At 38.9% G+C, this 27932-nt stretch overlaps 1 protein-coding gene across 10 annotated transcripts; it reads left to right on the top strand.

Annotated features, from left to right (window-relative positions):
- On the top strand, positions 1–27883 carry si:ch211-272n13.3 (ankyrin repeat domain-containing protein 26). 10 transcript variants are annotated; one of them, XR_005695056.1, is made up of 46 exons: positions 1–133; positions 380–1346; positions 1661–1775; positions 1887–2060; positions 2201–2307; positions 2412–2549; positions 2811–2968; positions 3086–3112; positions 3626–3662; positions 3751–3820; positions 3899–3950; positions 4037–4236; positions 6666–6846; positions 9861–9922; positions 10006–10090; positions 10340–10444; positions 10883–10950; positions 11035–11104; positions 11192–11236; positions 11876–12142; positions 12311–12409; positions 12493–12563; positions 13985–14674; positions 15603–15778; positions 16055–16270; positions 16910–16940; positions 17033–17174; positions 17340–17553; positions 18854–19028; positions 19526–19672; positions 19794–20256; positions 20536–21041; positions 21164–21316; positions 21442–21617; positions 21806–21899; positions 22007–22033; positions 22444–22521; positions 22685–22819; positions 22911–23023; positions 23491–23632; positions 23772–24062; positions 24384–24619; positions 24763–24994; positions 25391–25448; positions 26970–27015; positions 27120–27186. XR_005695056.1 is itself a non-coding variant. In XM_040026247.1 (46 exons), exons 3-46 carry the CDS (start codon positions 1147–1149, stop codon positions 27245–27247), a joined length of 6942 nt encoding a protein of 2313 aa, XP_039882181.1. In that variant the 5' UTR covers positions 1–133; positions 380–822; positions 1063–1146; the 3' UTR covers positions 27248–27883. The 10 variants fall into 10 exon arrangements, 9 of the variants coding, with proteins under 9 accessions (XP_039882181.1, XP_039882180.1, XP_039882185.1 ...); XM_040026247.1 differs by lacking the exon at positions 25391–25448 and having other exon boundaries at positions 380–822; positions 1063–1346; positions 27120–27883; XM_040026246.1 differs by lacking the exon at positions 25391–25448 and having other exon boundaries at positions 27120–27883.
- The last annotated feature ends 49 nt before the right edge of the window (positions 27884–27932 follow it).

Here is a 27932-nt window from a genome sequence, read left to right on the forward strand (position 1 = left end):
GAGGCCTATTGGCCCATCGTTGCACCCAGCTCATTTTTGATTGGTTACCTGAAAACTCCAACAACCAGCAAGATTTTGTGAGCTGCTTCGCTTTCGTCTGGGTCTGTGATGGTTTGAGTCTGACAATCAACAGGTTAGTGTTTGACTTCGTGTGCTGTAGTTACATGCATGCTCGCATTAAGTAGGGTGTAATATCTTCAGATACATTATTCGTCTTCTTTGCTCTAGTTAACCAATTATCTACATCAGGTTTGATTTTCAGCGTCTTAGCCAATTAGCATTGTGTTAGCCGAGTTAAGGTTGAACCATAGTTTTTGAGTTGTATGCGTGCACAAGTGGGGTGTTTTTAAGCTGAAAATTGTCGTTATGTTTTTTTCAGACGTATAGCGACAATCCATCTTGTGCTCAACTCTACCACACATTCATTTTAAATGTGGCGGTTTGCATCAATGATGAAGTGACGACGTGGGAGGCGCAGTAACGAGCCAGTTGAAGCTACATGCATATATTTTTTACAATAACTTATTTTGAAGTGATAATACATACAGTAATATAGCAGTATTACACAACTGCGCTACAAAAAAAATAGGGTTAGGCAATTTTGAACAGTAGTAAATTGGGAAACCTCAGCTACGTATCAATTGTACAGACAGTTACCATGGCAACAGCTCTTAATCTCAAACGCTAGCTAAACGCATGATAAAAAAAAATCCCGGCGACCTCAGCTAACGCTGTCTACTACAGATTCTCTGCTTTATCGTAATCTCGTCAAAAAGCAGCTTACTCACGATACCTTATCGTTAAAGGAATCCTCTGTGTAAGGTATGACTCAAAGAATGTCGTTAGCATGACAGCTAAGTTCTGCTGTCATCCAACACCGTGATGAAGTACTCGGTGTTGCGTATTGCCTTCTGATATATGCACTCGATTATTATAGAGTAAACGTGCGAAAGCCACCTAATTCTGTATATCGGTGGTTGCATTATACCTTATAATAAGCGACGCTGTAGTGCTTGGTACTGTTTCAAGGGCTTCTAATCCGCTTTGAACGTCTTATTTTAGGGATGGGAGTGTCGGCTGTGGTTGACCTCCAGATGAGTGGCAGGTAGCGACAGGTGCTAAAGTAATGTTTTAGTGCCATATACAATGAAGAAGATATTCAGCTTCACTAAAAAGAAAAAACACCCGTTCGACACTCCAGACAGTGCAAGCAGGCTTTCTGTTGGCTATGAACTGAAAGACAAGGACCTAGGGAAGGTTCACAAGGCTGCCTTAGCGGGTGATTTGGCAAAGCTGAAGCAGTTGGCTAAGAAGAATGATGTCAATCAACTTGACAAGGAGAACAGGTAAGTGGGGATGAAAACCCTAATAAATGTTTTTGCATTTTCTGGATTTTGGTACGCACTTAAATGTTAGCAGAAAGCTGCCAGCTGTACCCATACATGACACTGCCTTTTTTTCTTTTCCACTTATGTGTCAAGGTAGGATCTAGTTACCATCTACAATTATTAGGTGTCAGAAGGAAGTGAGTGAATTGAAAATGAATGTAGTTTGGCCTGAAGAAACAGCCAACCAAAGTTGTAAAACACCTATAATCTTGGTAAGGTCTGTTAGAACAACAGTGCTTGCATATGTAACACTCTTTTTATTACTGTTGCAGAACCGCACTGCATATTGCCTGTGCTAGTGGTCATGTCGAGGTGGTACACTTCCTCGTTGAGAGCAAAGCCAAGCTTAACCTATGTGACAATCAAAATAGATCTGCCTTAATGAAGGTAATCTTGGATGATGGCGCTTCAAGTTGGTGACTCTTAATAAATTGTAAAAATTCATTTTTCCTCACGTCTTGTTTTGGCCCGTTAATGTTAATTCTCATCTAATAACAGGCAGTTCAGGGCCAGCATGACAACTGTGTGAGCATACTGCTGGAAAATCATGCTGACCCTAATCTGATGGACATCAATGGAAATACGGCACTACATTTAGCGGCAAACATCCCATCCGTCCCCACTGCTGTCCTGCTGCTGCAACATGGGGCTCAAATCAATTCCCAGAACAAGGTGGCTTTTTTCTTTCTGTCCCCTACTTTGCAGTTTCTCTGCTTTAGGGTGAACATCAGGATACTCTTGAGTGCGTATGGAAGGCACTGTCCAGTGGGCAAGAATTTTAACTGTGATTTTAACTGTAATCTATATTTTAGGAGGGTTTCACACCTTTGATAGTAGCAGTGCGAGAGAACCATATTGAGATGGCTCAGTTTCTCCTCAAGGAGACTGCTGATGTGAATTCTGTGGATCAAGATCAAAGGTTAAGCGATGACACCTTTGTGATTCACTTTGGATTATGTTAATGTGTGTTACTCATTATTTGGCATGGTTGAACATGTTGCTGCAATTGATTTTTACCTGCAGGTCCCCATTAATGATAGCTGCTGGAAATGGCGAAGTCTGTATGGTAAAGCTGCTCCTGCAGTTTGATGCAGATACCACACTAAAGGATACCAAAGGATGTTCAGCTGATAACTATGCAGGAATAAATGGGCATCACTCGTAAGCACACTTTTTCAAAAGAATATGTCTTTGTGCTTGTATATGGGTATTTCTTCTGTAATTTATACATTTATGTCGGATTTTAATACAGAAATGAAATAAACTAAATAGCCAAAACCCACAAATGGGTTGTAATCATTTATTTTTGATGTTATTTTATTTTAATAATTTATTAATGTTTCTCCTTAACTCTTAGTTTGCTAAAGTTTCTCAGCAGTCATGACGTTATGACATTTTGGGTCTCTCCTCTCTTTTTGTCAGTTGTTCCCACCTGATCATAGAGCATGATACCCAGCGTTCGGACAGGGCCTCCCTATCACATCAAGATCTGAGCAAGAAGAAGAAAAAAATGCTGAGTGCTCCTTCCCAAGATCTTGAAGCAGGCTTCTCTTTGGGAGGACCAGCCACTGACAGAGATGGTATGCAATTTATTTTATCACATCAAAGCGACTGAAAATCATTATTATCATGTCTATTAATAATTGACTTTGGTCATTTTACTTATTCCTCATGCATTACCTCTTGACTGGCTCTAGAGCATGGAGCAGATGAAGCAGGGAAAGGTATTGCTTTCCTTAGCTAGACTTCGTTAGCAAAATCTGTCTGTTTTTTGTCCCCTTTTTAAAACCATTAACAGCTATGGGGGTGATTATTAAATATAGGGAAATTTGTTTTGGAAGTGCAATTTTTCCTGCTGCCTCTTAGGCTCAATTAAAAAATAAAATAGCAATACAGTGACAGCAAATATTTTAATAAATACAGGGACACTAACACTAACTAGTTTAGCCCATAAATTTCACTTTCTCACATCGCAGTTTCATGACTTTTCATGTTAGCTAGTATCAGTGAAGAACAAAAACTCACTGGGGCAAATTAGAGGGATAACTGAATGATAATACATCTGCTGACACTGTTATGTGGTGAATAAATATATATATAATTTGTGTGTGTGTGTGTGCCAACATTTAAATCTTCTAAAGATTTCACCATTCAAAAGTTGTCCTATTGAAATATTACTTTAATGATTTGTTTCAGATCAGGCTGAGCTGAAAATATGTTTTCCTGCTTTCTTGCAGATTTTGAAGATAATTCTCAGTCAGAGTCACTAAGTCGGTGAGCTAATTTCTTAATGCTGTCTACAGTTTATACTTACGGCCGACTTCCTTGCTATGACCATTTTCTTCCTCCTCCTCTTCTTAAGTGTTTCAAAAAGGGCTGCAGATGATTGGCCATCATCAGATGATGATGATGAATCTGTTTTAATTGAAAAGGTTGGAACTACTCATTCTTCTTTTATATTGTATTGTTGTAATTTTGCCCTGACTTTCATTTAATTTTCTGACTTGCAGAAACCTCTGAAAGTTGACCTCAGCAAAATGATTGCATCTAAAAAGGGAGAAGGTACCAAGAATCTTTCAGCCTTTCCATATCCAAACTATCCATAGTTTGTAGTTTTAGGTAGTAACCTTCTATCCCTCTTTGTCCAGTAGCTTCGGCACGAGCTGACACATCGTTGAGTGGCTCAGACTCTGAACCAGAAAGTGAAAATAGAGTTCAGAGAATCCCATCCCTCCCAAAGGCTTTGTCATCCAGCAAAAGTCTTCAGCATCCAGTAGATCCCACTCCCATTACCTTCCTTACCAGTGCATCCCACATGACTTCCACTCCGCTTCCACACTACAGAAAGGTGAAAAATTTCTGTTGAACCTTTGTTACATGCTTGTGTCTGACAGATTTTTGTCTTTTTCCCTAAAATCTTAAAACAAGCTGGCTGTGCAGCTGAACAGGGGAAAAGAAAACACTCTGAACAACCTCTGGGTACTAAATCAAGACCATTGTCTCAAGAAAGAAGTTCAGATGCAGATGACTCTGAAGAGGAGGATGGCGAAGAAGAGGGAGAGGAAGACGATGAAGAAGAGGAGTCTAATGAAGAGGAAGAAGATGATGAAGAAAGTGATGAAGGGGAAGAGGAGGAGGACGAGGAAGAAGAAGAAATAGAAGAAGAAGAAGAAGAAGAAGAAGGCTCTGAAGAGGAGGATCAGGAGGATGATAGCAACTGCGTGGCTAGCACTACAGAATTTAAAGCCCCTCAGATCACACATGATGCTGGCATCACTGCAAAGAGTGAAACATTTCTTGGAGTTGTACGTGACAGTGCAGATACCTCAGAGAAAAATACCAAAACAAAGACTTTAAGCACCAACCTCATGCACCCCGCTGGGACATCGAGCTTTGTTACTCCAGCCACATTACATATAGTGGAGGATTGCGTTGTGTCAGCCATAAGAGTAGAATCTAAGTTTTCAGATGAAGATGACAGCCTGGGAAAGAAATATTTGAGTTCATCGGATCAAAACGTAATTTCAGGCCAGGATTCAACACGACATTGTCCAGAAACTCATTCACCAGGCGAGGATATGAAGGAATGTGAGAGAGACACAGGAAAGGATGATGAAGACTCATGGGGCAATAAACAGAATCGTGGTGATATGGACTGGAATGACAGTGATAATGAGGAGGACAAACATTTTCTTGCTAATCAAACAAATCTATTACCTGAAGTTGGCATAAAAAACACAGACAGTACTTCTGATGGTAAAGATGATTGTGGATCGCACAACAAAGTTTCCACAGGAGTGAAACTCAGGTCCTCATGGGGATCTTCATTAGAGGACAGTGATATTGACATACCTGAGGTAAGCAATGAGGTTTTTGATCAGAAAAGCACTGTTCAAGCACCAGAAGCATCATTATTGCATTTAAAAAACACATTGCTCCAGTCAAATGAAGAACATCCAGATAGCCAATGGGATTCTTCATCACCAGTTGCATCTCCAAAATGTTTTACACTTAAGGAGGTTATAGACAACCACAAGTCACTGTCTGGTCTAGGTCCAAAAACCTCTTCTCAGTCCAGAAACCAAGCAGCTGTAGATGAATCAGAGTGGGATTCCTCTGAAAATAAAGACCAAAATGATTTTGGCACTAACTCTAATTGTGAAGTGGTGTCCCCAGTTTCCAAAGCAAATGAGACTGGAGAGATGCAATTAGAGTCTAAGGAAGAAGAGGTCAGAGAAAGTATTGAGAAAGAGTCAGATGACCCCTCACCAGTACTTTCATCGGCACTGGATGATGAAAACCAACTTTTGGGGAATGATGAAATTGAAGAAGATGAAAGCTGTTGGGATGATGAAGATGAAAGCAATGGCTCAGAAAAGCAAGAGAAAATTGCGATGAATAACAGTGATGTTTTACACAGTGAGGATATCCTGAAGATACCCGACTCAACCAAGCTGTTGTCTCCAAAATTGAAGTCCACAGCTACAGTACACAAGAAGGTGGCAGAAGACGCTAAAAGGGATAATCAGCATGATGAAGATGGTGAATTGGTTCCTCAGTCCGTTATCGGTGAAAATGATATGCTTGCAGAAAATGTTGAACTGGAAGAAGAAAAGCTGGAGGTTGTTAAGAAATACAGTGTCCACAAAGACGATGAGACGAGTGAAGACTCTGACAGCAAGATCCAGAAGCTGCAGTACGATTTTGTCAATGCTACAGTTAAAATGTGTACAGTAGGAGACGATTCTGATAAAACTGTTGATGGAGGCCTTTGTGAAGGTATCGATGCAGATGATGAGCATGAAGCTAGATTAACTGCATACGTTCCATTTGAAAACCAAACTAGAGTGTTGTCAGAGGAGATTAATGAAAAACCAATAAAGGAAAAGACATTTTCATGCCCACCCATCAAACATCAAACCACAGCTTGTCGGCACAGTGATTCAGATGTGAACACATTTTCAGATGAAGTACTACCTCAGACTGACATTGATGACGTTGATGTAGACTCACCTGATGAGGCAGAAAACATATACATGATATGCTCTGGCATTCAGGTAAAACGGGAATATTTTTACTTGTGTTTGTCTCATTTAGTTTGGCTATTAATAGTCTGTCCTCTATAGCTAGGCCAAGACCTTTAAGACAGTTATATTCACGTCCTTGTTCCTAGCTTAGCTTGTATGTATATCAAATGTGACCTGTGGATGCATACTCACAGAAAAATGGGATTTACCATGCACAGTTTTGAATATTTCCATTTTTTCCTGCACACAGAAGGAAGATTCCACTGAGGATGAGGAAGAGGATGAGGGTGATAATGACAAAGAGAGGGAACAAGAGGAGGAGGAAGAAGGAGACGAATCAGCTGAGAATGATCAGCTTGAAGAAAGTGGAGAGTCTTGTGACGCCAATTCGCCTGCTCCTGAGGCCGAAGTTTCTAAAGAGAAGAAGAGGGGTAAGGAGTTACTTTCTACAGAACCAGCAAATGCTCATATGTCAGGAAAATGGTGGTCCACAGGAGTTAACAATACTAAAAACCATTGTGCAGAAGTGCTTATTGTAAGTGACTGTTGGATCGGTTGGAGGGTAGCTCTGTAATTGCTATTAGTGTCTAATGTGAGTGCGGCTGTACTGTGCCTAGAACTCCGCCATGACAATAAACCACCAGTCTACCAAAGATCAAAGACCTTATAGAAGCAAGTCTGTAGTATAATCAGTCAGATCTGATTAAACTCCTCAAAACTGACACAATCTTTATTGTTGCAGGATTCTCCGATAGATTTCAATTCAGGATTCTTTTAGTGCCAGTCTGTCTCATGCCTTGGAAACTATTAGTGACGTCAAAGGCCATAGCATATGACTCACAAAATTTTCATACTTATTACTGACCCCATGTGAGGGGACAATTTATAAATGCTTCATCATAGATTGGAGGCCATCATTTATAAACTTTGCTCTCTCTTTTTTAAAAGCTTTTCAAAGCATCATTTTCTAGTGACCCATAGATATAGAGGGACCCCACGACGTAATGGTTCTACCATATCTCCTCACTAAATATATAAAGGCTAATTTACGCTATAGAGCCCTGCTCTTAAAAACTGACAGAGGTGTAACAAGAGCCTGTGAAGCTGAATTTATGAAATAAGTGCTTAAAATTAAGGTTTTTAAAACATGTTTAGCGCCATATTGTATCAGTACAGAATGTTACATCACTGTTGTTTGGTTGGTTGTGGTCAATAGACATATTAGTTTGTGTTAGCTAACTAGTAACAGAACCAGTAACCCAGGGGAGTATAAGGAGACTAAAACTAAAAATCTGTTTAAGGGGATCACCTTTGTGCTGCCCCTGGCTCCAACAAAGAGTTTTATGTTAAAATCAAGGATACTGTTCACTTTCACTGTCTGCCTTTTTAAGCAGGAGGTGGTTCCTTGTTGCTTGGCTAGCTGCATTGAAACGGGATGATCCACCTGTTAACCCAATGATGCTTTGTATCAAGCAATAAAAATCCTTGAAGTTTTCACCGTAAAATCCCGTACAAAATAAAAATGAGAGACTTAATCCATGACCTCCACATGTCTTTGCTTTAAAGCACCTTATTAACAACTATCTGGACATTACAAAGTTTGCTCAATGAAAATGTCACCTCTCACAAAATACCTAATGAATAGAAAAAAATAGACAGTGTTTATATTGGCAACCTATTTTAAATGCTTCAATTTAAAAAAAAAAGTCATTTATTTAAAAATGCTTTGCATTTTAGCTGTAGTGCCGTACAATTGAATGTTGCTGTCCAGTAATGTAGCACTGTCCACCAGCTATAACTCAAAAGTGAGATGCAGAGCTGCAAAGCTGTCACTCTTGCCAGACATGGTGTGTAAGAGACAGGCACCCCAGGGGGTTTGCCACTTTGAGCACAAAGAGGATGTAACATAGGCCAGCAGGTGAGCACTAATCACTGTTAGCCTAGTTCACAAGCAGGCCTTCTATAATTACTGGACATTAGTAGACGGATGTAAGCTAAACACGTAAAAGAGTTTTAAGTCATGACCTTTACTTAATTCTTTGTTTCTTTTTTAGACACTATTTTGGCATCTTTTTCAGTCTAAATTATGTATGGTTAATGGGAAATGTAATAGGATTAGTAGGATTCAGTAGATGAAGTAGCTAACTTGTCAGTAATTTGTCACGATTATTAATTGATTTTATTAACAGAAACACTTTTTATTGCACTTTCATGTAAATGTAACTCTGCTTTCACATCCTTGTGCTAATTTCCTGCTAATGTACAAATCTTTGCATCAAAATTCACTGTTTGTCTTAGAAGAAAATCACAATTTAAAAAAAAAAAAAACTTAAAACAGTTAAATCAACAGGGTTTTACTTTTACATTATGCTACATTCCTTTTAGTTACAACTTAATGAAATGAAGGTGTTGAAATAGGGTGTCCTAAATACCATCACTTAGAAGCCAATACAGACTTTTTCTCTAGTCACTGTACCTGCATGACAGATGTGAATGAAACTTGTTACAAAGTACATGACAGGTGTGAGATTCATACAATACAGGTATTTTCAATTTGAAAAAATAACCCTGTGTGGGGACAACATCTTTTTCATTACTCACTGTCTGTACTGGACAAATGTTTGGTGTTTGCGTTGGTGATTTTGGTGCGCCTTTGTGATCTGGACAAATATGCGGACGTGTTACACAGGCTCACTTTGTTGACAACCTCTGAGTTGGTGTTGGGAGATTCACGTCAGCAGCCATTGCATTCTTTTCCTTGGCCTTCATGTATTAGTCATGCTAGAGTTAGTGGTGCGTGTTCAGGTGGCTGAATGAGTTACTTCTGTTGCTTTGCAGCACAGACGCAAGTGAGCACTCTTTGCGTATGATTTCATCTTGGTTATAATGTTGTGCTAAATTCAATGTGTTTCTAAACAACAGATGATGATCTTCAGCTTCTACTGTGTCAGACATTAGAAATTTGCAGTGTTTTAACATACTGTTCCTTGTTGAAGAAACTTCAGGCTGTGCGGTGCAGCAAAAAGCTGTAATTGACAAATGGTCAGGTGCTAATTTAAGGTGTACTTGATTTGCTTTACTTTGGTACAGCACGCATTTCCAGTATTGTCTGATGAGATTCATGTTATTATGAGAGGCTAAAAATCTTGTATCTCATTCCTGGCTGAATAAAGGATGCATGGAAAAACAAAAACCCTTCCACATTGCAGTTTTAAAGAACATTTTTGCCATCATTTAGTGAGTTATTTGTTTAGCAATGCTCCACTTCTTCACAAAGCTTACCTTAAATAATCAGCCTAGTAAATTTGTTTTGTATAATTTTGTGGACAAACAAAACAACACTTAAACTATAGCTGTAATTACTAGACCCAGGAAATGAAATAAGCTGTATTTAAAAGACTTTTTTCGTCCTGTTGCTAACCATCACTCTTAATGTTTTAAACAGATTTCCTGTCTGAGCTGGGTCTAGAGGGGGGTGAGGATGACCAGAGTTCATGGAGCTCTGAGGTACAGTAAAGATAAAGTTTTAAATGACATGCAGGATCCAATGTTTGCCAACCTGATTCTCACAGACCAGCCGCATTTTTCAGTCCCACTCAGAAAACCTGAATGTTGACGAGCAGAAACGAGGATTAAATAGTCAGAATGAAGGAGAGAAAGAAGAGATTAAAAAGAGTAAGTCTACTTTGTAAATTCCTTTATTTGTTTTGGATTTTTTTTTCATATCATTCCAAGCACCATTTCATGCTGCAGAAACAGTGAGACTTTATTTGATCGTAAGTATAGAAAAGTGTGCTTTACTTTGTACATTTTCTCTGTCAGTTCTGGTTCAAGTTTTAACATGATGTGGAATGTGCAGTGCAATATAACTTGTGTCAATCAAAAAGCCTCCAACATTTTTTTTTTTTTACGTTTCTTTTGTAGACTTGTTATATGTTCCCTCATTTGTAAGAGGGGATAGAGGCAATAAGATGGCAGTGCTAGAGCCTCGGAGGAGTGTAGGCAGGCCAAGAGTCAGCCAGGGAGGGGGTATGAATATCTTGATTTATAGGTCAGAGGATCAGCATGCAAACCATACCAGAGGCCTGAACTTCACCTCATGATCACAATAATAGAATGCATGCAGTATACTGTACTTCATCCTGCCTGCTGCCCATAAACCTTATTTTGCCAGATTAAGTGGCCCCCAGGGTTGCACTAAGCTTGCTTGTTTTCCACAAGATTTTGGCTTAAATGTTATTCATATTGGCTGATGCTGAACTTGTTACCCAATGAAACTGTGCTGGGAGTTGAAATGCTTTTCTAAAGGCTAAGCATGTGTGTTCATACTAATTAACAATGAGCTCATTTGCATGGGAATGCTTTTTACAGAGTTCTGGCAAACTCATCCAGCTTCATCAATGTTGTTCGATTTTTCATAGACGTTGTGTTTTGGCAAATGTAAGTAAGTCATCTTGCCTCTTACAGTTGCCAGCAGCAGTAATGACAATCTTGAAGGTGAACCTGCCGATCAGTACAATAAAGTACAGAAAGAGGTAGGTTAAGCATTTTATTTTATAAAAAATAATATTATCTGTAATTCAGTTAAGTAAAATAATAATATTTTCCCTTTGTACTAGACCGAGAGGGCAAAGTGGGTACCACCTAATGTTTTGAGGAAGCCTGAAGGCGATGTCAGCCGAAAGACAGGTGAATTTATTCAAAATCAAATGAAATAATTTGTTACTGTGAAAACCTTTTTGATTTTTAACACCATGCTTTGCTCCGCTTTTCTAGATTTAATGGAAGAGCTTGATCTGGGTGATGTTGATGATCTGGAAGGTAAGCTGTAACAAGGATTTTTAGATTATACATTGTAGAGTTTGCTGAAAACGAAATAGTGTAATATGGAAAGCAAAGGTTCCATGGATCATAAAAGCAATAACTGGACAAGTTACAGTAACACATTTTTAGAACATTCTTGCATCAATTCCTAAGATTTTGCTCCCTTTTCTCACTCCAGGCTCTCTCCTTTTTCTCCCATCTCTATCTAAGAGAACCATATAACTCAAGCATAGCATCAAAAAACCTTGTCCCACCAAATTTGTAACCATTTGCATCATTACATATATGCTGCCTGCAGTTGTGCTGCACACCATCAGAAACTTTTTTTTTATTTTTTTATTTTTAGGCTTGTGTTTAATACTGAGTTTTCTATCTTTTATTTTTCTCATTAAACCTTTTTAAGCTCAAAAAGCAGGTCAGTAAAGATAAATTAAGAAACTAAATAGCCATAAAAACAGTTTTGTAGCTGTGATTTCTTCCCTGAGACCCCAGTAGTAGTTTGGTAGTGTAACAGCCCACCTCTGATCTTTTCCATTGCTGTGCATCAGGGTTCTCCCAGTGTAAACTCTAGTCTTCAGCAACAGATTAGGCTCATTTGGTTGAACTGATATAAAGCTCCTTGCATTAATTTGACAGATGCATCGGACTGGGATTCAGCCAGTACTGCCAGTATGGGAGCCCTGTGTGGTCACAGGGTTGCGTCCCCTGTAGTTGAGAAAATTCCAGAGTGCTCCAGTTCATCTGATAAGGACCAGGACAAAGATGATGTTGCCACAGCAGCACTGACGCATCAGAAGGGCATCAGCCCAGACAAGAGACTGCCCAGCACACCCTCTCAAGCTGTTCCTCAGCCCCAACCTCGTACGCGGAAGACGGTCCCTCAGAAACTAGAGAGTGAAGAAGGTAACGCATAGCAAGAACTTTGATGTTCTTTCTTAAACATTGACTTGTTGTTATTATTATGATGATTATTATTGTCATCTTTATTATTCACATGAATAATAATGATTAAAAAAGATATATTCCTAACCTATTCTTGGCGGTTTTCCTCTTTTATTCGTTCTAATTCAGAATCTGATTGGGAAACCGAAAACATAACATCTCGCGAAACAGCTGAAAATGACAATCCACTACAAAATATGGCTGAGCCTCAAACAACGGTTAAACCAAGTAAGGTTCTTTGGTCTTTTTAGCCTTACCTTTTTATGAACTTGTGGCCTTTGCTTTGTCTGATGTCTCTGTTTCTTTATTAGGGTCTGCTGACCCCTCACTGATGGAGAAAGACAGTGAAATCCTCACAGAATTTGAAGAGCAGCAACAAAAGGTGAGAAATAGTGGTAAAATGGCCATCCCTACTAATAATTGATTATTTTTGTTTCAGACATGGAAAATAAAACATACCAAGGCATTCCTAATCAAAGGAATAAACAGCGCAAAATGATATGTTCTGGTAAATTTTGTTCACACATATTTATGACATTGCTTCATCATTAGATCATTTGTAATTCTGGTAGACAAAATAAATATGTTAACACCATTGGGCTGGCCTCAAATTAACCTCAAAATTACATCATGATATTTCAAGAAAAATCTAAATATTTTTTAAACCAAAATTAATGTTTTATTGATGTTTGCAGCATTTATAAGTGTAAGTCAATAAAGAGCATTTTCCATTCTTTTTATTTTATTTTATTTTTTATTTATTTTTTAACTGTGGATAACACTGTGGATCTGTTGAATGAAGTTGCCAGCCGCAACAGCGTTATAGTGCAATAGCAGTGACACAGTATCATATCCAGTGACACAGCATAAATGTAATGTACAAAAGTAGTCTAGGTAGTGTTTTCCCTGGACATGTTGGGTAAAAGTACAAAAAAACTTGTATTACCTTGTACCTCATCAGGAGCTGCTCAGTATTGTCACATTTTGGGTCAAATTTTTTAAGCAGCTGCTTAAAGCCCTCAATTTCCTCCATGTAACCACATCTGGCATTTCAATCAATTTGCCTCTTGCCACATGGAGTGCATCTACTGAGTTCTCCATCAATACTTGCTGGAGTCTTTGTTTACACTCCATCAGCTGCTGGTATCTATTCCTTTGTGGTGCGTTTTTGCCTCATGTTGAAAAACAAGTTGTTTCTACATTTAGCAGCAGCAGTTTAAAAAAGTATAAGTGCTATGTTTTTTCAGAGGTTGTTGAAGTATCTCCCACATGCAGCTGTTTCTCTATAGCTACACTAGGGAACATAAATGTATGATGCTATTGCAATGATATGCAAAATGACATTTTTATATCACATAAAAACATACTGGAATTATCATGGACAAATAAAATGACACAACCCCAAAAATGGAATTTATCCTATACTCTAAAGAAAGACCACTGCCTCTTTCAAGCTTGCAGGTGGCACACACATTATTATGTCTGACATCCTGATTTGAGCTGCTGATTCTATTTGACTGCATATGGTTTCCTGACAGCTTTACTGTGTTTACTACTGGCATGTTTACCATGCCAGAAATCACTTATTTCAGTTTTAGAGTCTAAAAAGAAAAGGGTCAGTCAAGATATCAAGTATGTTATTTAATAATCCTGTAAACATGAGTATTTTCTATGATGAAAATATAGGAAGAAGAATGAGAATGCACTGTTGCCTGAATATTTTCTCGAATATTTTATCAAGTCTCGGTTTTTGCATTTTTGTCTTGTCTGTTCTTTGTTTTATGTCCACTCATGCCATCAAAGGAGAAAGATGATGCAGTAGATAGAAGTGAGTTAGATCTAAATAAATCTGACAATAGAAAAAAGGATAACGAGTTTAGAGATCAGTGCAGTGCTGGAGAAAGCGGTGGCGTGCCATGGGAAAAACGTTATGAGAAGCTCTGGGTAGAGGTGGAGAAAAGAGAGGTAAAGTCCACCTTCAAGAGTGTCGCTGGTGAATTAAAAGAAAAGTTTGGAGAACTGTTTATATCAAGACATGACATCAGAGAAGAACAGGCCACAGCTGGCTCCACCTCTGCAGAAGAAGATTCAAGTGATGAAGAAGATGGGGAAGTCATTGAGCGTCCTACTGCGAGAGCAAGAAACACTGCCCTTATCACCATACCTGAGCAGAGAGAGTCTGGACCAGAGGACTCTGCAGCTGAATCGAATGTAAACTCCTTATGCGAGGACAGGATGAAGGAGCAACCAGCTTGTGATGGCACCGTCACAAGCCGTGCTGATTTACGTCAAACTGAGGAGAATACTGCAAGTTCAGAAGACGATCTCAACGAATTTGGTATAAGTCAGCCTCCCTTCAGACGTTCAGCACCTGTTCCCGGTGTTTCTGGTGAAGAGTTGGAGGAGGACGTGGAAAAGTTTAAACTTGAGGTAGGGATGCTGAAGGTTGTCTTCCTGGATATGGAGAAAGAAAAAGCCCAACTTCAGAAAGAGGTAGAGGATGGCCGCCCCATCCATAGTTCCTTTTGTCCGCCTCGCTTTCTCTTTTTCTCATGTCATTCATATACTTCATTTCCTTCTTTTACTCACCTGTTTCCAAGGGCTCAAAGTGGCCGTTCATCATAGGTGTGTGTGCGTATGTGTTTGGGGGGGCTGTAAGGTTTTCCATGTCATATATGTTGTCTGTAGATCTCATTTCAAGTAGAAGTGAGGTTGCATGTTTCTCAATGAATATTTGTGTCTTTAACACACCTTAAAAAAGGTAGACTTGAAGATTTGTTTGAAATTCATTTTCAGTACACCCACCCATCTGGTACCATTTTGTCGATTGTCCTTCTTGATTGCACTTTGACATTACACAAAGGGCAGTCTTGTGTTTTCTTTTGTCATGTCTAGCTTTCTGCTTTGCATGAGTTTTGCATGTATTGTTACATCGGTGTTGTACGAATTCTCTGTTTTTAGGTTTTGTATGAGGTTTGAATAAATAGAGGCCTTCTTGGCTCTAAAAAGAATCACCATAGTGATGATATAAATGTGTTGTTGTTTATTGTCTTTTTATGCATGCAATGCTTCAGTTTTTCTTTGTGCTTGTCTTTATTAAGAGGTATGAGGATTGTATTTTGGTCAGCCTTTTGAGTTATTTGCTGTTTTTCTGTGGAAACTGATACGAACTTTAACTCTTTATTTAAAGTTGATGACATTTTCTCATTTTAGTTTCCAAGCATTGCAGTGCATGGAAAATATGTCCTTATAATTACATTAAAGGTGTTAGGTCTCCAAAGGGAAGGGTGACACTAAATTATGTATGACAAAGTGAACAAGTACCAACTCCAAAATGCATCTTAAAAGGCTGGACCAAACCTGTTACAGTTAGAGTAAATGTCTAAAGGCCAGCTATCAAATATTTACTTTTTTCCTTCAGATTGGAGAAGGGAGAACAGAAATCGAGGTTGAGGTACAAAAATCAAGTACTTCCCAGGTTACTAGTGGAATAGCATTGGAGGAAACTGGTATGGGGAAACCTGAGACCAGCTTAGGATGCATGTCAAATCAAGCTGAAGCACTTGACCAGGAGCAGCAGCCCGAGGCCGCCATGAGGTATGTGCAGTTTTGCTTTGTAGATTCACAGTTATCGTCAGTAGATGTTAACGATTGCTCCCTTTATTTCAAAGCAATACGTGCACAATCCTCTAATCAGATGTTGGGCTTTTGATATATATTTTTTTCTTTTAGCAGAGAGAGTCCAGTTTTAAGTTGGTTTTGTTTTGTGATGTCTCAAAGTTTTTTTTTCTTTTCTTTTCCATTAAAAATTGATACATTGTTGCATTTAAAAAGCCACATGTCGCTGATTATCAGATTTATTGCTCTCTGTAGCACCAACAGGGCTCCAGTGCAATTGCATCTCCCAGTCCAGCTAACCTGCATTAGCAACAAACAAGAGAAGCAAGCTGTAGTGGAGACTTTACAGTCAGAGTTGGTCCGAGGGGCCCGGGGCAGCAGAGCCCCTCAGACCAACACACATATTAATGGAGATCCTCTCTGTGTGTTTGACGATGGCACTTTAAGTGAAGTGTCGGATGATGAAGGAAGGTATATATACAGTATGCCCTCATATGTATCAGTTCTACCTCTCTGTCACTAACCCGTAAGGTATGTTCAGACTGAACGCAAAATAAATTATACACGCAGCACAAATCTGTATATAGCCAGAGGAAAGTATTGAATAGGTGTGATATGTCAAATATTCAGTCTAGGTGCAGAAACTGAAGATTCTTTGGATAGTTTTTGTAAAACTTGCACTACTTAATATAATAAACCTTGTATATTTGTACATTTTATACAAGGAACATAAAAATAAAAAGGAGAGGCACGTTATTTTTTTAGGCACGTTATAAGATCATGTTTGAGCATTATTGATTTGTTAGAAATAAACCCAGATAATTTTGTATCACTGAAGTGGTAAAATTTGCTTGAATAAAAAAAACCCAGGTGACAAACATTTTGCCTTAAGTCTGAGCAAAGCTTTACAATGTTGGATCTTGCTGATGATTAGCATGCATTTGTTCTTTATTCTTTTTACTCTTTAAACTAACTGCTACCTTCCTATAACTGGATCGTATACTGCATTATACCAAATACACTTCCAATAACTTGTCTCAGAATTAAGGAACATCCACATTATTTTTCTGAATAACATGATTTTCTTCTTCTTTGCGTTGCTTCGCTCAGTTTGGCAGCCAGTGGACCAAAGAACAATAAGGTAAGACACCAGTTCATACCTTGAAATGAAAGTTTGAACACAGTGAACAGAAAATGAGTAATGTTAATGTTATTTATTGTTTTGATATTCAGGACCGTGAAGAGGTGGGAATGGCAGAAGATTTTGATGAACTCACTCAGTCCTCAGACACAGCCACAGATGATGCTGATTCACCCGCTACAGGCTACAGTCACGCCTCCCTCCTCATTAAGAAACTGGACTCAGCAACTTTGGGTACTGATTCACCTTTTTCCACACATAAGTTAACTAATAAGTCTTGCTTTTTAGGAGTTTGTGACACAAGTTGTTTATATGTAACCTACCTTTGAAAGCAAGACCTTCTGTGTGCCGTGAACATAATGAAACTCCCATCCAGCCTCCATCTGCTGTGTGTCACAGACTCAACATGTGTAGTGAAGCTGCAGAACATTTTCCATGAATATGAGCGCTCCATCAAGAAGGGAAAGGATCGGCATAAGTACTTGACTGATAAAGTGGTCCTGCTGGAAACTGAGAGACGAGACTTGAAGAGCTCTTTGGAGGGCATTAAAGATGCCAAGTCTGCCATGGAGCGGGTGCAGTTGGAATTACAGACTGAAGTTACAAATCTCAAGTAATAAATAAGTCCATTTATTTTATTTTATTTATTTTCAAAAAACTGGAGCACTCTGTAGCCATTGCTTTACAGCTTCCCATCTACTGTTTTGCCCCTTTTAGCTTTTCAGAATAAATTTAGACTCAATTAATTGGTCAGTGCTAGGGGTGGGTTTTGATAGTCAATTTTCTGATTTAAAATCGATTTTAGCTTAAATAACGCGATATCAATTCATTAAATCTGAATCTTTTTTAAATATAAATGTATTTTCCCCGACACTCAGACTCTCAGGTTAAACCTCACAAAACTATGTCAACAACCACCAAACAGCTGAAACAGTAAATGAGAGCAGGAAAACAGAATCTGCAAAAAGATACAAAGCGCGCACCCAACGCATCAAAACCAGTGAGATGTCAGCTTTCTCACCTGACGGGACGCCCCGTACACAGACATGCCGTCGGTGCTGGACGCCGACATCTGACAGATTCTGATGCTGCAGGTTTTGTCGCTCTCCAACTAAAATTCACTGAACCAGCAGCAAAAGAAGCAAAATTACGCTTCACATTTCGCTTCATGTAAACATCGTCATCAGTTCCCTCTTACTTTTGCTGTTTTGGCACAGCTCTTTCTCTCTCTGTGTAATTTAAGAACAGTTTACCATCTCAAATTTTTGTTTTCTGCATTATTCGCTTGCTTTTTACCCACCAGTCTACTGTTGTTTACAGCGCTGTCAGCCGCAGTTGTTTTTTTAATTAATTAATTAATTTAAATGACTTCTGATAAGACTGTCTGAGGCAAAGTTGAATCGAATCGTGGACTGAATCGGGACCTTGTGAATCAGAATCGAATCGATTCTAGAAATCAGTAAGGATACCCAGTCCTAGTCAGTGCCATCTCAGCTCATGGGGTTGCTGACAGGGAAACAAACCCCCCCACATACACACCTTTTTCCATCCAGATAATCACCTACAGAAAAATATAAATCACCTTCATTGGCATGTAAAGAAGCATTTTAATAAACTTTCATAAACGTCCAATGTAAAGTAAAAAAACAAACAAACAAGCACAATAACAAAACAAAAACAAAAAAAAAAAAACTGGTGTTGAGGCAATATTGTACCACAATTGAATTGTATAAGGCACACAAGGCAGGCGGGGTTCAAAGTCAGGATCAGATTGTATACTACATGCTAAGGGTGAACTTCAGCAGGTAGTCTTGACCATAGAACAACATGAACAGCTTTGTCGATCTTTTTAATGTTCTTACTGTTTATTTTGATAATGCTGACTTGAACTTTATGACTGACACATTGTGCAGATTTCAGCTGAAACAAGAACAGGAGAATCACCGCCACACCACCATGAAGTACAGTACCGCTGCCGATAAGATGAGGAGGATGGATGAGGAACATCAGAAAGAAATTCAGGAAATGCAGAAGGTGCACATGAACCTCGAGCTAGAGATTAAAAGACTCGTTAACAACATGAAACAGGTACATTTCTTAAATTCCTTTTTTTTTGTGTGAAAGTAAAACTGTGAAAATGTGTTTTTTATCTTATTATAATTATTGTATTGTATTTACTACCGTTGTCATTGTATTAACTGTTTAAGCCATAATTCAATCATGTGAAAAAAAAAAAGTACACTGTTTCAGGTTTGACATATCAGGATATAGCAAACATGAATTTGTCCTTACAAGGTTTTAAAATTAGTATTAAATATCTAATTAAAAAACAAAACATGACATATTGCACCATATTATTATTTATTTAGGTGGTAAATTGTGAGCGGTAGTTCTTAGTATTTCTTTTGTTTTAGTTTTGTTTTAGATCTACTTTTATTTTCAAATGATTATGTAATTGGCTTGGTATTATTTTTAATACTAATTAATAACTTTTTTTTTTTTAAATTAATGTTGATGTAATAATGACTTTCAGTATTTTACGTTATTGGTGTATTTATTTATTGTCTGACACGTCATCTGTCTAGCTTGAACAGGCCCACAATGAGACGCAGAGACTGCTGGCTCAGGAGCGCAGTGCACGCACCCTTCAGGAGAATCTTCTGAGCAGCCATCTGAGGAAGAACCAAGAGATAGAGGAGGAAAACAAAAGAAACATGATCAAAAGCAGTGAAGTAATCATCATTTTAGAACTTTTTTTTTGTTGCCTTTAGGTTTTGAAAATTTAGTTTAAATGTCTTAAGGATTTAAAAAAATTTCAATGTTTAATACATTTGGAAATCCTGACGTCCACAGGTCTTATCTCAGCTCACTGAAGCCAGTGACAGGGAGCGAGAGTTACTGCAGCAGACCGCTTCCTTACAGGAGCAGCTCACCCTCCTGAGGACAGACTTTGAGCGTCTGCAGACTCAAAGCAGTCTGAACGAGAGCCACCTTATAGAGGCGAGGGAGATACTGAAAGAAGAGCTTGAAGAGGTACGACGGGAATCCCAGCTTAACAATGAAACCATGGCCCAAGTTGTGTTCAACTGCAAAAACCAGGTTACAACCCTTAAATCTGAACTGGCAATAACAACGTCCCGTCTGGAAAACGAACGTCAGATTCGCGAAAAACTAGAGGAGGAGGTTGAATTGAGTCGTGCTCGTCTGGCTGCAGCTGTAAAGGATGCCGAGCTTTGTCTCGCATCTAAGTCAGAAACTGAGAAGGCTCTGCTCCGGGAGAAAGAGGAACTTCAGCGTCTCAAAGACAGATTCACTGGTTAGTTAGACCATCAATATCACCAAGCAACAGAATTTTATAAATCAGATTTTTTTTAAAAACACACATTTAGTCAACTAGGCAAGTATTTTATGCTTTCTGTCAGACTCATTCTGTTCCTAGAACCATGTGAACCACTCGTATGGCACACCCATTTGCAATAGCAGAATATGAATATGTCAGGTTTTATTTAGAGACAGCTGTTTCAATTAATCTACACCAGTTAGAGGATTCACTCACATGGTATTTTGAATTTGTCTCTTGCATTTATTCCTAAAGGTGAATCAGCCAGTCAGCGTGAGGAAGTCAGTAGCCTGTCCCAGAAGTTGGCCAAGGCAGAGTCCCAATCAAACAGCATGGAAAATGAAGTTCATCGTACCACCATGCAGCTGACGGAGAAGGGCGTACTGCTGGAAGTGCTACAGCGGGAAAAGGACCAGGCAGTCGCTCGTGTCAAGGAGCTAGAAAAGGCTCTGCAGACTCACAGGGAGGAGGTCAGCTGTAACAAAGCACGTCAAGAGGCTACACAAGAGCGGCTAGTTCAAACGCAGAGCGAAGCCATGTTACTAAGACAACAGCTAGAAGAGGCCCAAAACAAAGGTGCTGCAAAGGAGCGTGCTGTGACAGATGCCCAAGAGCGCTTCAGTGACATTTTGTCCAAGCTGCGCTCTGACTGTGAAGAGAGGGTACAGTTACTGGAGGACAGAAATAAGGAGCTCGCCAGTAAGGCGGTGGATCTCCGCGATCAGGTCTACAAGTTGGAGGAAGACAAGAATGAAAGAGAGGTAAGATTGAGAATAAGAAAGATTACCTTACTCCTTCTCCAGAACCACTTTTAGCCTTTCTTCCACATATCAATTAAAGCATCCCTTCAAAACCTCCCTTTCTCTGAATTCTGCGTGCACAGACTAGTCTGAGGCAGCTGCAGCAGGAACTCGCCGACTCACTCAAAAAGTTGTCAATGAGCGAAGCCTCTCTGGAGGTCAACACGCGCTATCGCAATGACCTGGAGGAAGAGAAGACTCGGCTGCTCAAAGACCTGGACAGACTCAAAGGAAAGGTATTAGTGGGAAATGAGGCCAACTCAACTTTGACTTAAATTAGATGGTTTATTATCTATATTTTTAGGGTATAGGGCAATGGTGTGGTGATGCTGATGATGTGGATGCGGTTTCTGTCATGCAGCTGGAGGAAAGTGAGGATGAGTATGTACAGGCAGAGAGACGTATTAACAGCCTGAAGAGCAGTTTGGAAGAAAGGGAAAAGGAACTCTCAACTGCTGCTCAGAAACTCCAGGAGGCGCTGTCTACCTCAGCTGCTTCTGACACCACGATCAAACAGCTGGAGGATGCTGTGCAGAGGTACCTACCAACACATGTTATCCAGATATACATTTGAGTTTTCAGTAGATATCACACATACAAACATTAAATATTACATAGTTGGTATTATAGAACAAGCCAACCTTATCACACATAAATAAATATATATTATAATTTAATTCTATCTGATAGAAGCATCTTCAGCCATATCTTTTATGTCATGTCAGGCTGGAGATTGAGAATGCCAGACTAGAAGCTGCTGCGAAGCAACAGTCCAACAAAATTGATGCACTGCAGAAAGGAGCTCAGGAAGCTGCCGCGGTGAGTAGTCAAAGTCCTGACACACACAGGGTGTTCATAATTTGCCATATCTACTAGTTTTTGCAGTGGATCATTATTGTATTTTAAGGTTTGCAATCTTTTTCCAGCTATCTGGCTGCTCACCTGGAGGAGGGGTTGGTATTGTGGATGTAGACTTAGCTTTTCCTGTGTGGGATCACATTTTATACTTTCCAAAATAATATAAGTAATGAAATCAGATTGTATTTGGATGAAGTTTTTTGGTGCTTAATGAGGATTCCTGCTACACCAGGAATCCAAAAATAAGCAAATAGAGAAGAAATATCTTTGGTTTTGTTGAGTTTTTCTTGTTGTCTGAAAAACAAATGCTAATGCAAAATGTTCTCACTTTACTCTGATCTCGGTGTGTGGGGTTTTCCACTCTGTGTATTCTTGGGTTGCATGGTGCATGTTACTTCCTTTAGTTTTCTCCTTTCCAAAATAATGAAGAAAAGTGTAACAGCGTCACCAGAAAACCAAAATTCATCGTTAGTGTCCATTTAAGAAGCTTTTCTCATTTCTGTAGGTTCGAAGTCACTTGGAGGACATGGTTACGAACCTCCAAAGCAGTAAGATGACCTTGGAAGACCAACTGAATAGAGAGGTTGGTGGCATATTCTGTTTCCTCACTATTAAAACAGTTGTTTTCAATTTCTTACTCTAGTCCTCTTTTAAAATCTTTATATATGTACGTACGTACAGGAGCTCCCATCTACAAATTTCCTGTTTAATAGATATATATTTTTTTGTCTTTTTTATTTCTTCAGGTCCAGAAGCAGAGCTTGCTCTCTCACACAGCCCAGGACTCTCGGGCCTTGTGGGAGGAGGAGCTAAAGGGCCGCTCTAAGTTGGGAGTACGATTGGCAGAACTTGAAAAGGAAAAAGGAGAACTGAACAGCCAGGCCAGCAAGCTTACACCTCTGTACACAGCCTAATGTTATGAAAACTGAGATCTAGGACTCGTGAGTTATCTGGCTGTTGTTTGTGTTGCAGATGGAGATCGAAAAGAAGAAAGCCAAGAAAATAGCAGAGCAGAAGAAAGCTGTTGATACTCGTCTGGATCAGGAGATAAAAAGAAACACGGAGCTTCAAAAAGAAATGTACAGGTGACCCCTAACTTTCTCCTCGTGCCCTCCTTACCTTTGGCAGTGCCTTATTGTGCTGTTTAGGTACACCTAGGATCCAGTAGATTGCAGCCTTTCCTTGCTTTTGTGACTGTGGTGCACCAGTGTCTGTATTCGGAGTAAGGATGTGCTTTTTTTAAATTCCCAGACAAAATGTTTGTTTATAACAAGATTTTCTCTTTAACTGATGATTTATGATTTGTATTTGAGTTTGTATTAAACATCTCTGTTTTTTGTGGGATACAGTTACCTTAATTTTGTTGTATGATAACTGGCCTGATTTTAAAAAAGAAAATCACAACTTAAATGACTTACTAATGAAGTTTATGCTTTAATTGATGTTTGTAGTCATTTTCAGTTTTAGGTCAGATCATTGGATTGGTTTGTTTTGATAAATGCTTTGTCTTTATTTCTCTATGTGAAATTGACTTTGTGTTTATGGATTTAAGGCTGCGAACCTTATTGAAGACTGCAAAAAAGAAAGTGCGCGATCAAGACGCTGGTGGTGCTGAGTTTGGCTCTCCTATGAGCAGCATGCGGATGGATCTGGGCAGACACACTGAGGGGCACTTTGGGCGAATGAAAGACAGGGTTTGTCCATCTGACACAGCAGATTTAAACCTTTCTAGTATTACCCAATATCTTACAGAACGTGCTATGGCTCTAGCGTCAGTCTCCTACATGTAGCTTTATACATCAGCTGTCAAACATTGGCCTCCTTTATCCTCAGGTGGACGATTTGCAGGTGCAGTTGGAGAAGGAAGCATCTCTTCGCAGACAGCTAGAGAAGGTGAACGAGGAGCTCAAGGATCAGGTGACTTCCTTGAAGAGCATGAGCCACAGTAATGATTTGCTTGAGAGGAGTAAGAGGCAGTTGGAGGAAGAGGTACTGGACCTAAGACGCCGAATGGAGACTGCTCAGGTTGAGCAGAGCCACGTGGAGCAGTACCGGCGCGATGCAGAGGAAAGGGCTCGGCAAGAAGTACAACAGAAGCTGGAGCAGGTTAACCTGTTCCTCCAGGTACCAAGCTACAGCATGCACAACGGGAACACAAATACAAAAACTTAAAATAAATACATTTTAAAAATGAGCATAATACAATTAGAATGAGTGATAATGATAATGTAGCTGGTGTGTGAATGACATATGTACATGGTTTCTGTGATTACTATATGCCTGTCCATTGTATCCAGTTTCCATAAAAAGTGAAACTCTATGCAAATAAAGAATGATATAGTTATTATTTAATATATATTATTTAATCCAATATTTAATTAAAAATAGTAAAAAGACATGGCCTAGAGATCTGATTTATAATATTTGTTTATGTTTTTGTTCCAGTCCCAGGCTGCATCACAGGAAGCACTCGACCAGATTAAAGCTGCCAATGAAGCTAGCCTGCGCTCTCAGCTGGAGCAGCGAATCCGGGAGCTGGAGGGGGAATTGGGCCGGGCCCGCACTTCCCAGCAGGAGAGCGTTAACCAACGCGAGTCCACACGCACAGAGCTTGAGAGATTCCGCCAACTATATACAGAAGAACTGCACCTACGCAAGTCTCTGGCTGCTAAATTAGAGAGGTCAGAAAATCTTACCAGATGTTCCATGTGATACTTTCAAAATCAGTGCTTGTGTCTAAAGCTGAATATGTCATAAAATCAGTAGATGCAGTCAGCTGATGTGATCATGCAGGGAGTTTGAATTTGTTGTTTTCCATCCGCAGGGCCAACAGTCGGCTTGCAGAAGCCAATTCCAAGTTGCTCAATGAGCGCAGCAGGTCACTGATCACAAATGGCAGCCTTGGAGCGCCATCACTTGACTTTAGCTCTTTGGCTTCACCAGCCAACTATGGAGCCTCACTTGGGCCCCTCAACAGGAATCTTGGTCTGGGATTCTCTCTCCTCAACCCTGTGGCTGAGGGACAGAACAGCAGGATGGAGGACTACTTAGCCAAGGTCTGCATTAATCATTAATCTGCGCGCTCACTCACTCATGACGATTGCAGGGAATTGTTTTTTTCTGTAGACTAGTTATCTATATTGAGCCAATTCATTTTCATAGTCATGGCATCCATGGTGTTATTTTGTAACTACCGGCATTCAGAAATGTTGCTTTTTCCCATGTTAGTGTGTTGTTATGTTGTCATAACTGCAGAGAACATCGCTGGCTGTTTAGGTGTTTTATCTCAAGTATTTTAGATTGAGAGAAAACATTCCTATAGATCTAAAGCTATTTTATTATTTTTTCTTTTCTCCTCTTTTCTGTTCTTTTCCTCCTCTTGCACAATTTCTGTCTCTAGCTACTATTAAAGTACTTTACATCTAATCTTCTTTTATTTCTCACTGTTTTAGCTTCTAGCTCAAAAGTCTGTCTCTCACCTCTCCTCTCTTCAACCAGACTCATAATAAGGTGTGTAGATGTGTTTAGCTCAGTCCAGTTGGCTACTGTTTTCCTCTATCTTGCTTATGGGATTACTATGGTTCTTTTTCCCAGCAAACATTAATGTTTGGGATCAGCACAGGGAAAATTGATAAAAAAAAAAAAAAAAATCAAATCCACTGAGATTTCTCCATGAATGTCTCTGTCCCTTACCCAGTTAAGGGTTATTTGGAAAGGTAAAGGAAAATTAAGGTATTTATAAATACCTTAATATAAAATATGTTATGTTATGTCAAATGTAAGTATTTTTTATAGCATTAAAATAATAAAACAAAAAATATTACCAGGGTTAATGGTTAAATATAAAAATGTGTTGGGGTTTCAAAAATGTGAAGAAAAAAATTACAAAAAAAAAAAATCATAGAAATCGTTTAATTTTACCTGTGAGCTGTGACTGTAGTAAGTCAGTATGCCAGCAGACATCTTAAACGTCTTTGCTTTCAGTGGAATTTCTCTTTGCTCTTTATTTGTTTAGTAGATTAGAGATAATGTGGCTCTTTGTTTCATACTCGTATAATATTATATGAGTATATTTTGCTTTGAAACCCAAATGATCTGTATTTATCATACAGCACCTTATTCCAAGCATGTGATAAAGGACAGAAACAGCCGATTAAGATACAAAGAATCATAAAGATCATGATCAAATGAATAATCAGTCACAATAAGATGTACCAATTTGTTGTCTGACACAACAACACACTAACTATTGTATTTGCATTCTGAGGAGGTAGGACAGGCATAAATATTACCAGCATATATCCAACCCTGGTCAGTATAAAACAAAGATGTAGCTTCTGGGTCAGAAAAATTAAGCCAATTAAGAAGTGCCTTAAATTCTATCTAAAGGCTACAAGATGGCGATAGCGTGCCGTTTCTCAGTTCCCTCCCTCCTCATCACATTCGTTTTTTTGCAAAAAGGATGTCAACAGAAACAATCATGTTGAGAATCCAGTGGTTGGCGTCACAGAAGCTACATCAGTCTTTTTTTTTTCTTTTTTTTTTAAATTTATACGAAGTATGGATACGAGTCCTTAAAGGTTTTATGTGCTTTTGGCTTTTTGGCTACAAAAAAGTAGCCAAAACGCTTCATTTAATTAACAAAAATTAGTTGTTTAAATTTATAATTCAGTCTTTGTATCATTTATATCAATATTATTACACAGCACTGCACTTAAAGCATCAGTCACACAGGCACAGACAACAGTTAGTGGCCACCATGGGGGAAAATGTTTGCTCTCCAACAGCTTTGAGATGTTAGAGGATCAGCTGTGTGACTGCGGCTGAAGGTGCAGCTTGCATGGTTGGCATGTTCTGCTGTGTTTCATTTACGTGTACTGACTTTCTTGCAGTGTTTTTCCACCATTTAATGTTTGTAATGTTGAATCATTGTGCAAAATGTTATTCATGTGTCTGCTGCTTCTTAAAATGTCTTAATACTTAATGTTAAGACCATATTTATTTTCTAACTACAGCTTTCTCTTTTTTCAGATGCAGAGTGAGTTGGATAGAAGCATAACAAAGGAATTAAACAATGGTGAGCGCTGTGAAACTAGAGAGATGACAAAAGCACAGTGGCATTGTCTCTTATGAACCAGAACCTGCATGTAGATGTAACTGTGATCTGTCTTTGGTCCTCAGCCACAGCAGAGCTGGATGTTGCCTCCGCCCGTATGTCACCTGTGGGATCTCCAAGAAGGGAGTTGGACCCAGTTAGCAGAGCAACGCAACAGTACTTGGAGGTACTGAAGAAGAACAGTATGATCTGACCGTCATCTCGTTTCAATCAGACACCATCTTTCAGCCAATAAAAACACCTGAATGTTGTAAATCTCCTCTCAGTCCTCTTTTATAGAAACATAAATACTGCACATTGCACTTAACACCTCAGGATCAAAGGACGAGTCATATATGTGATAAGATTTATATATCTCGAAGCATGAAAAGTATTTGAAACACAGTTTAGTTTTTATTTTGTTTGTGCATATTTTGGCATTCATACGTGTGTATTTACAAATGTGCTTGTAAGCATGATTAAGATATTTGCCATGATATTACATTTTTGGTACATGCCATCAAATGGTGCAATATCGCTCTTATTTTAGTGCTGTGTTTATTTTATTTATTCTTTTTCTTTTTTTAATGAACACGATATACTTGAACAAGACGAGCTGGAATACTCTCCGGCTATAGAAACAGGGTCACTACGCTTCAGCTTTTTGTTGGCTTGTTTTTAAAAGTCACTAAGAGTAAGCTTTTTCCCATTACTTGTATATGTTGTAACAAAGATGGAATAACTAATGTATAGAGATCATATTCTGTCTAAAGATGTTCACGTAATATTTTGTAATTGGAGCAACTGTGTAGTATTTTTGTGAACTATAATTAAAAATCTTCCCAATTTACAGTGTTATGAATCATTTCATTCAAATGCTGTCAGACCCTTAAGCAGTA

The sequence above is a fragment of the Simochromis diagramma genome, unplaced genomic scaffold (genome assembly GCF_900408965.1).
Source record: "Simochromis diagramma unplaced genomic scaffold, fSimDia1.1 OVJJ01000293.1, whole genome shotgun sequence".
Classification (NCBI taxonomy): Eukaryota; Metazoa; Chordata; class Actinopteri; order Cichliformes; family Cichlidae; genus Simochromis; species Simochromis diagramma.

Coding starts and splice junctions, on each gene's coding strand:
- si:ch211-272n13.3 (XM_040026246.1), top strand. CDS start 1,147: ATGAAGAAGATATTCAGCTTCACTAAAAAGAAAAAACACCCGTTCGAC. Junction 3,663..3,750: donor CAGTCAGAGTCACTAAGTCG/GTGAGCTAATTT, acceptor CCTCTTCTTAAG/TGTTTCAAAAAGGGCTGCAG. Junction 23,633..23,771: donor TTGGGCGAATGAAAGACAGG/GTTTGTCCATCT, acceptor CTTTATCCTCAG/GTGGACGATTTGCAGGTGCA.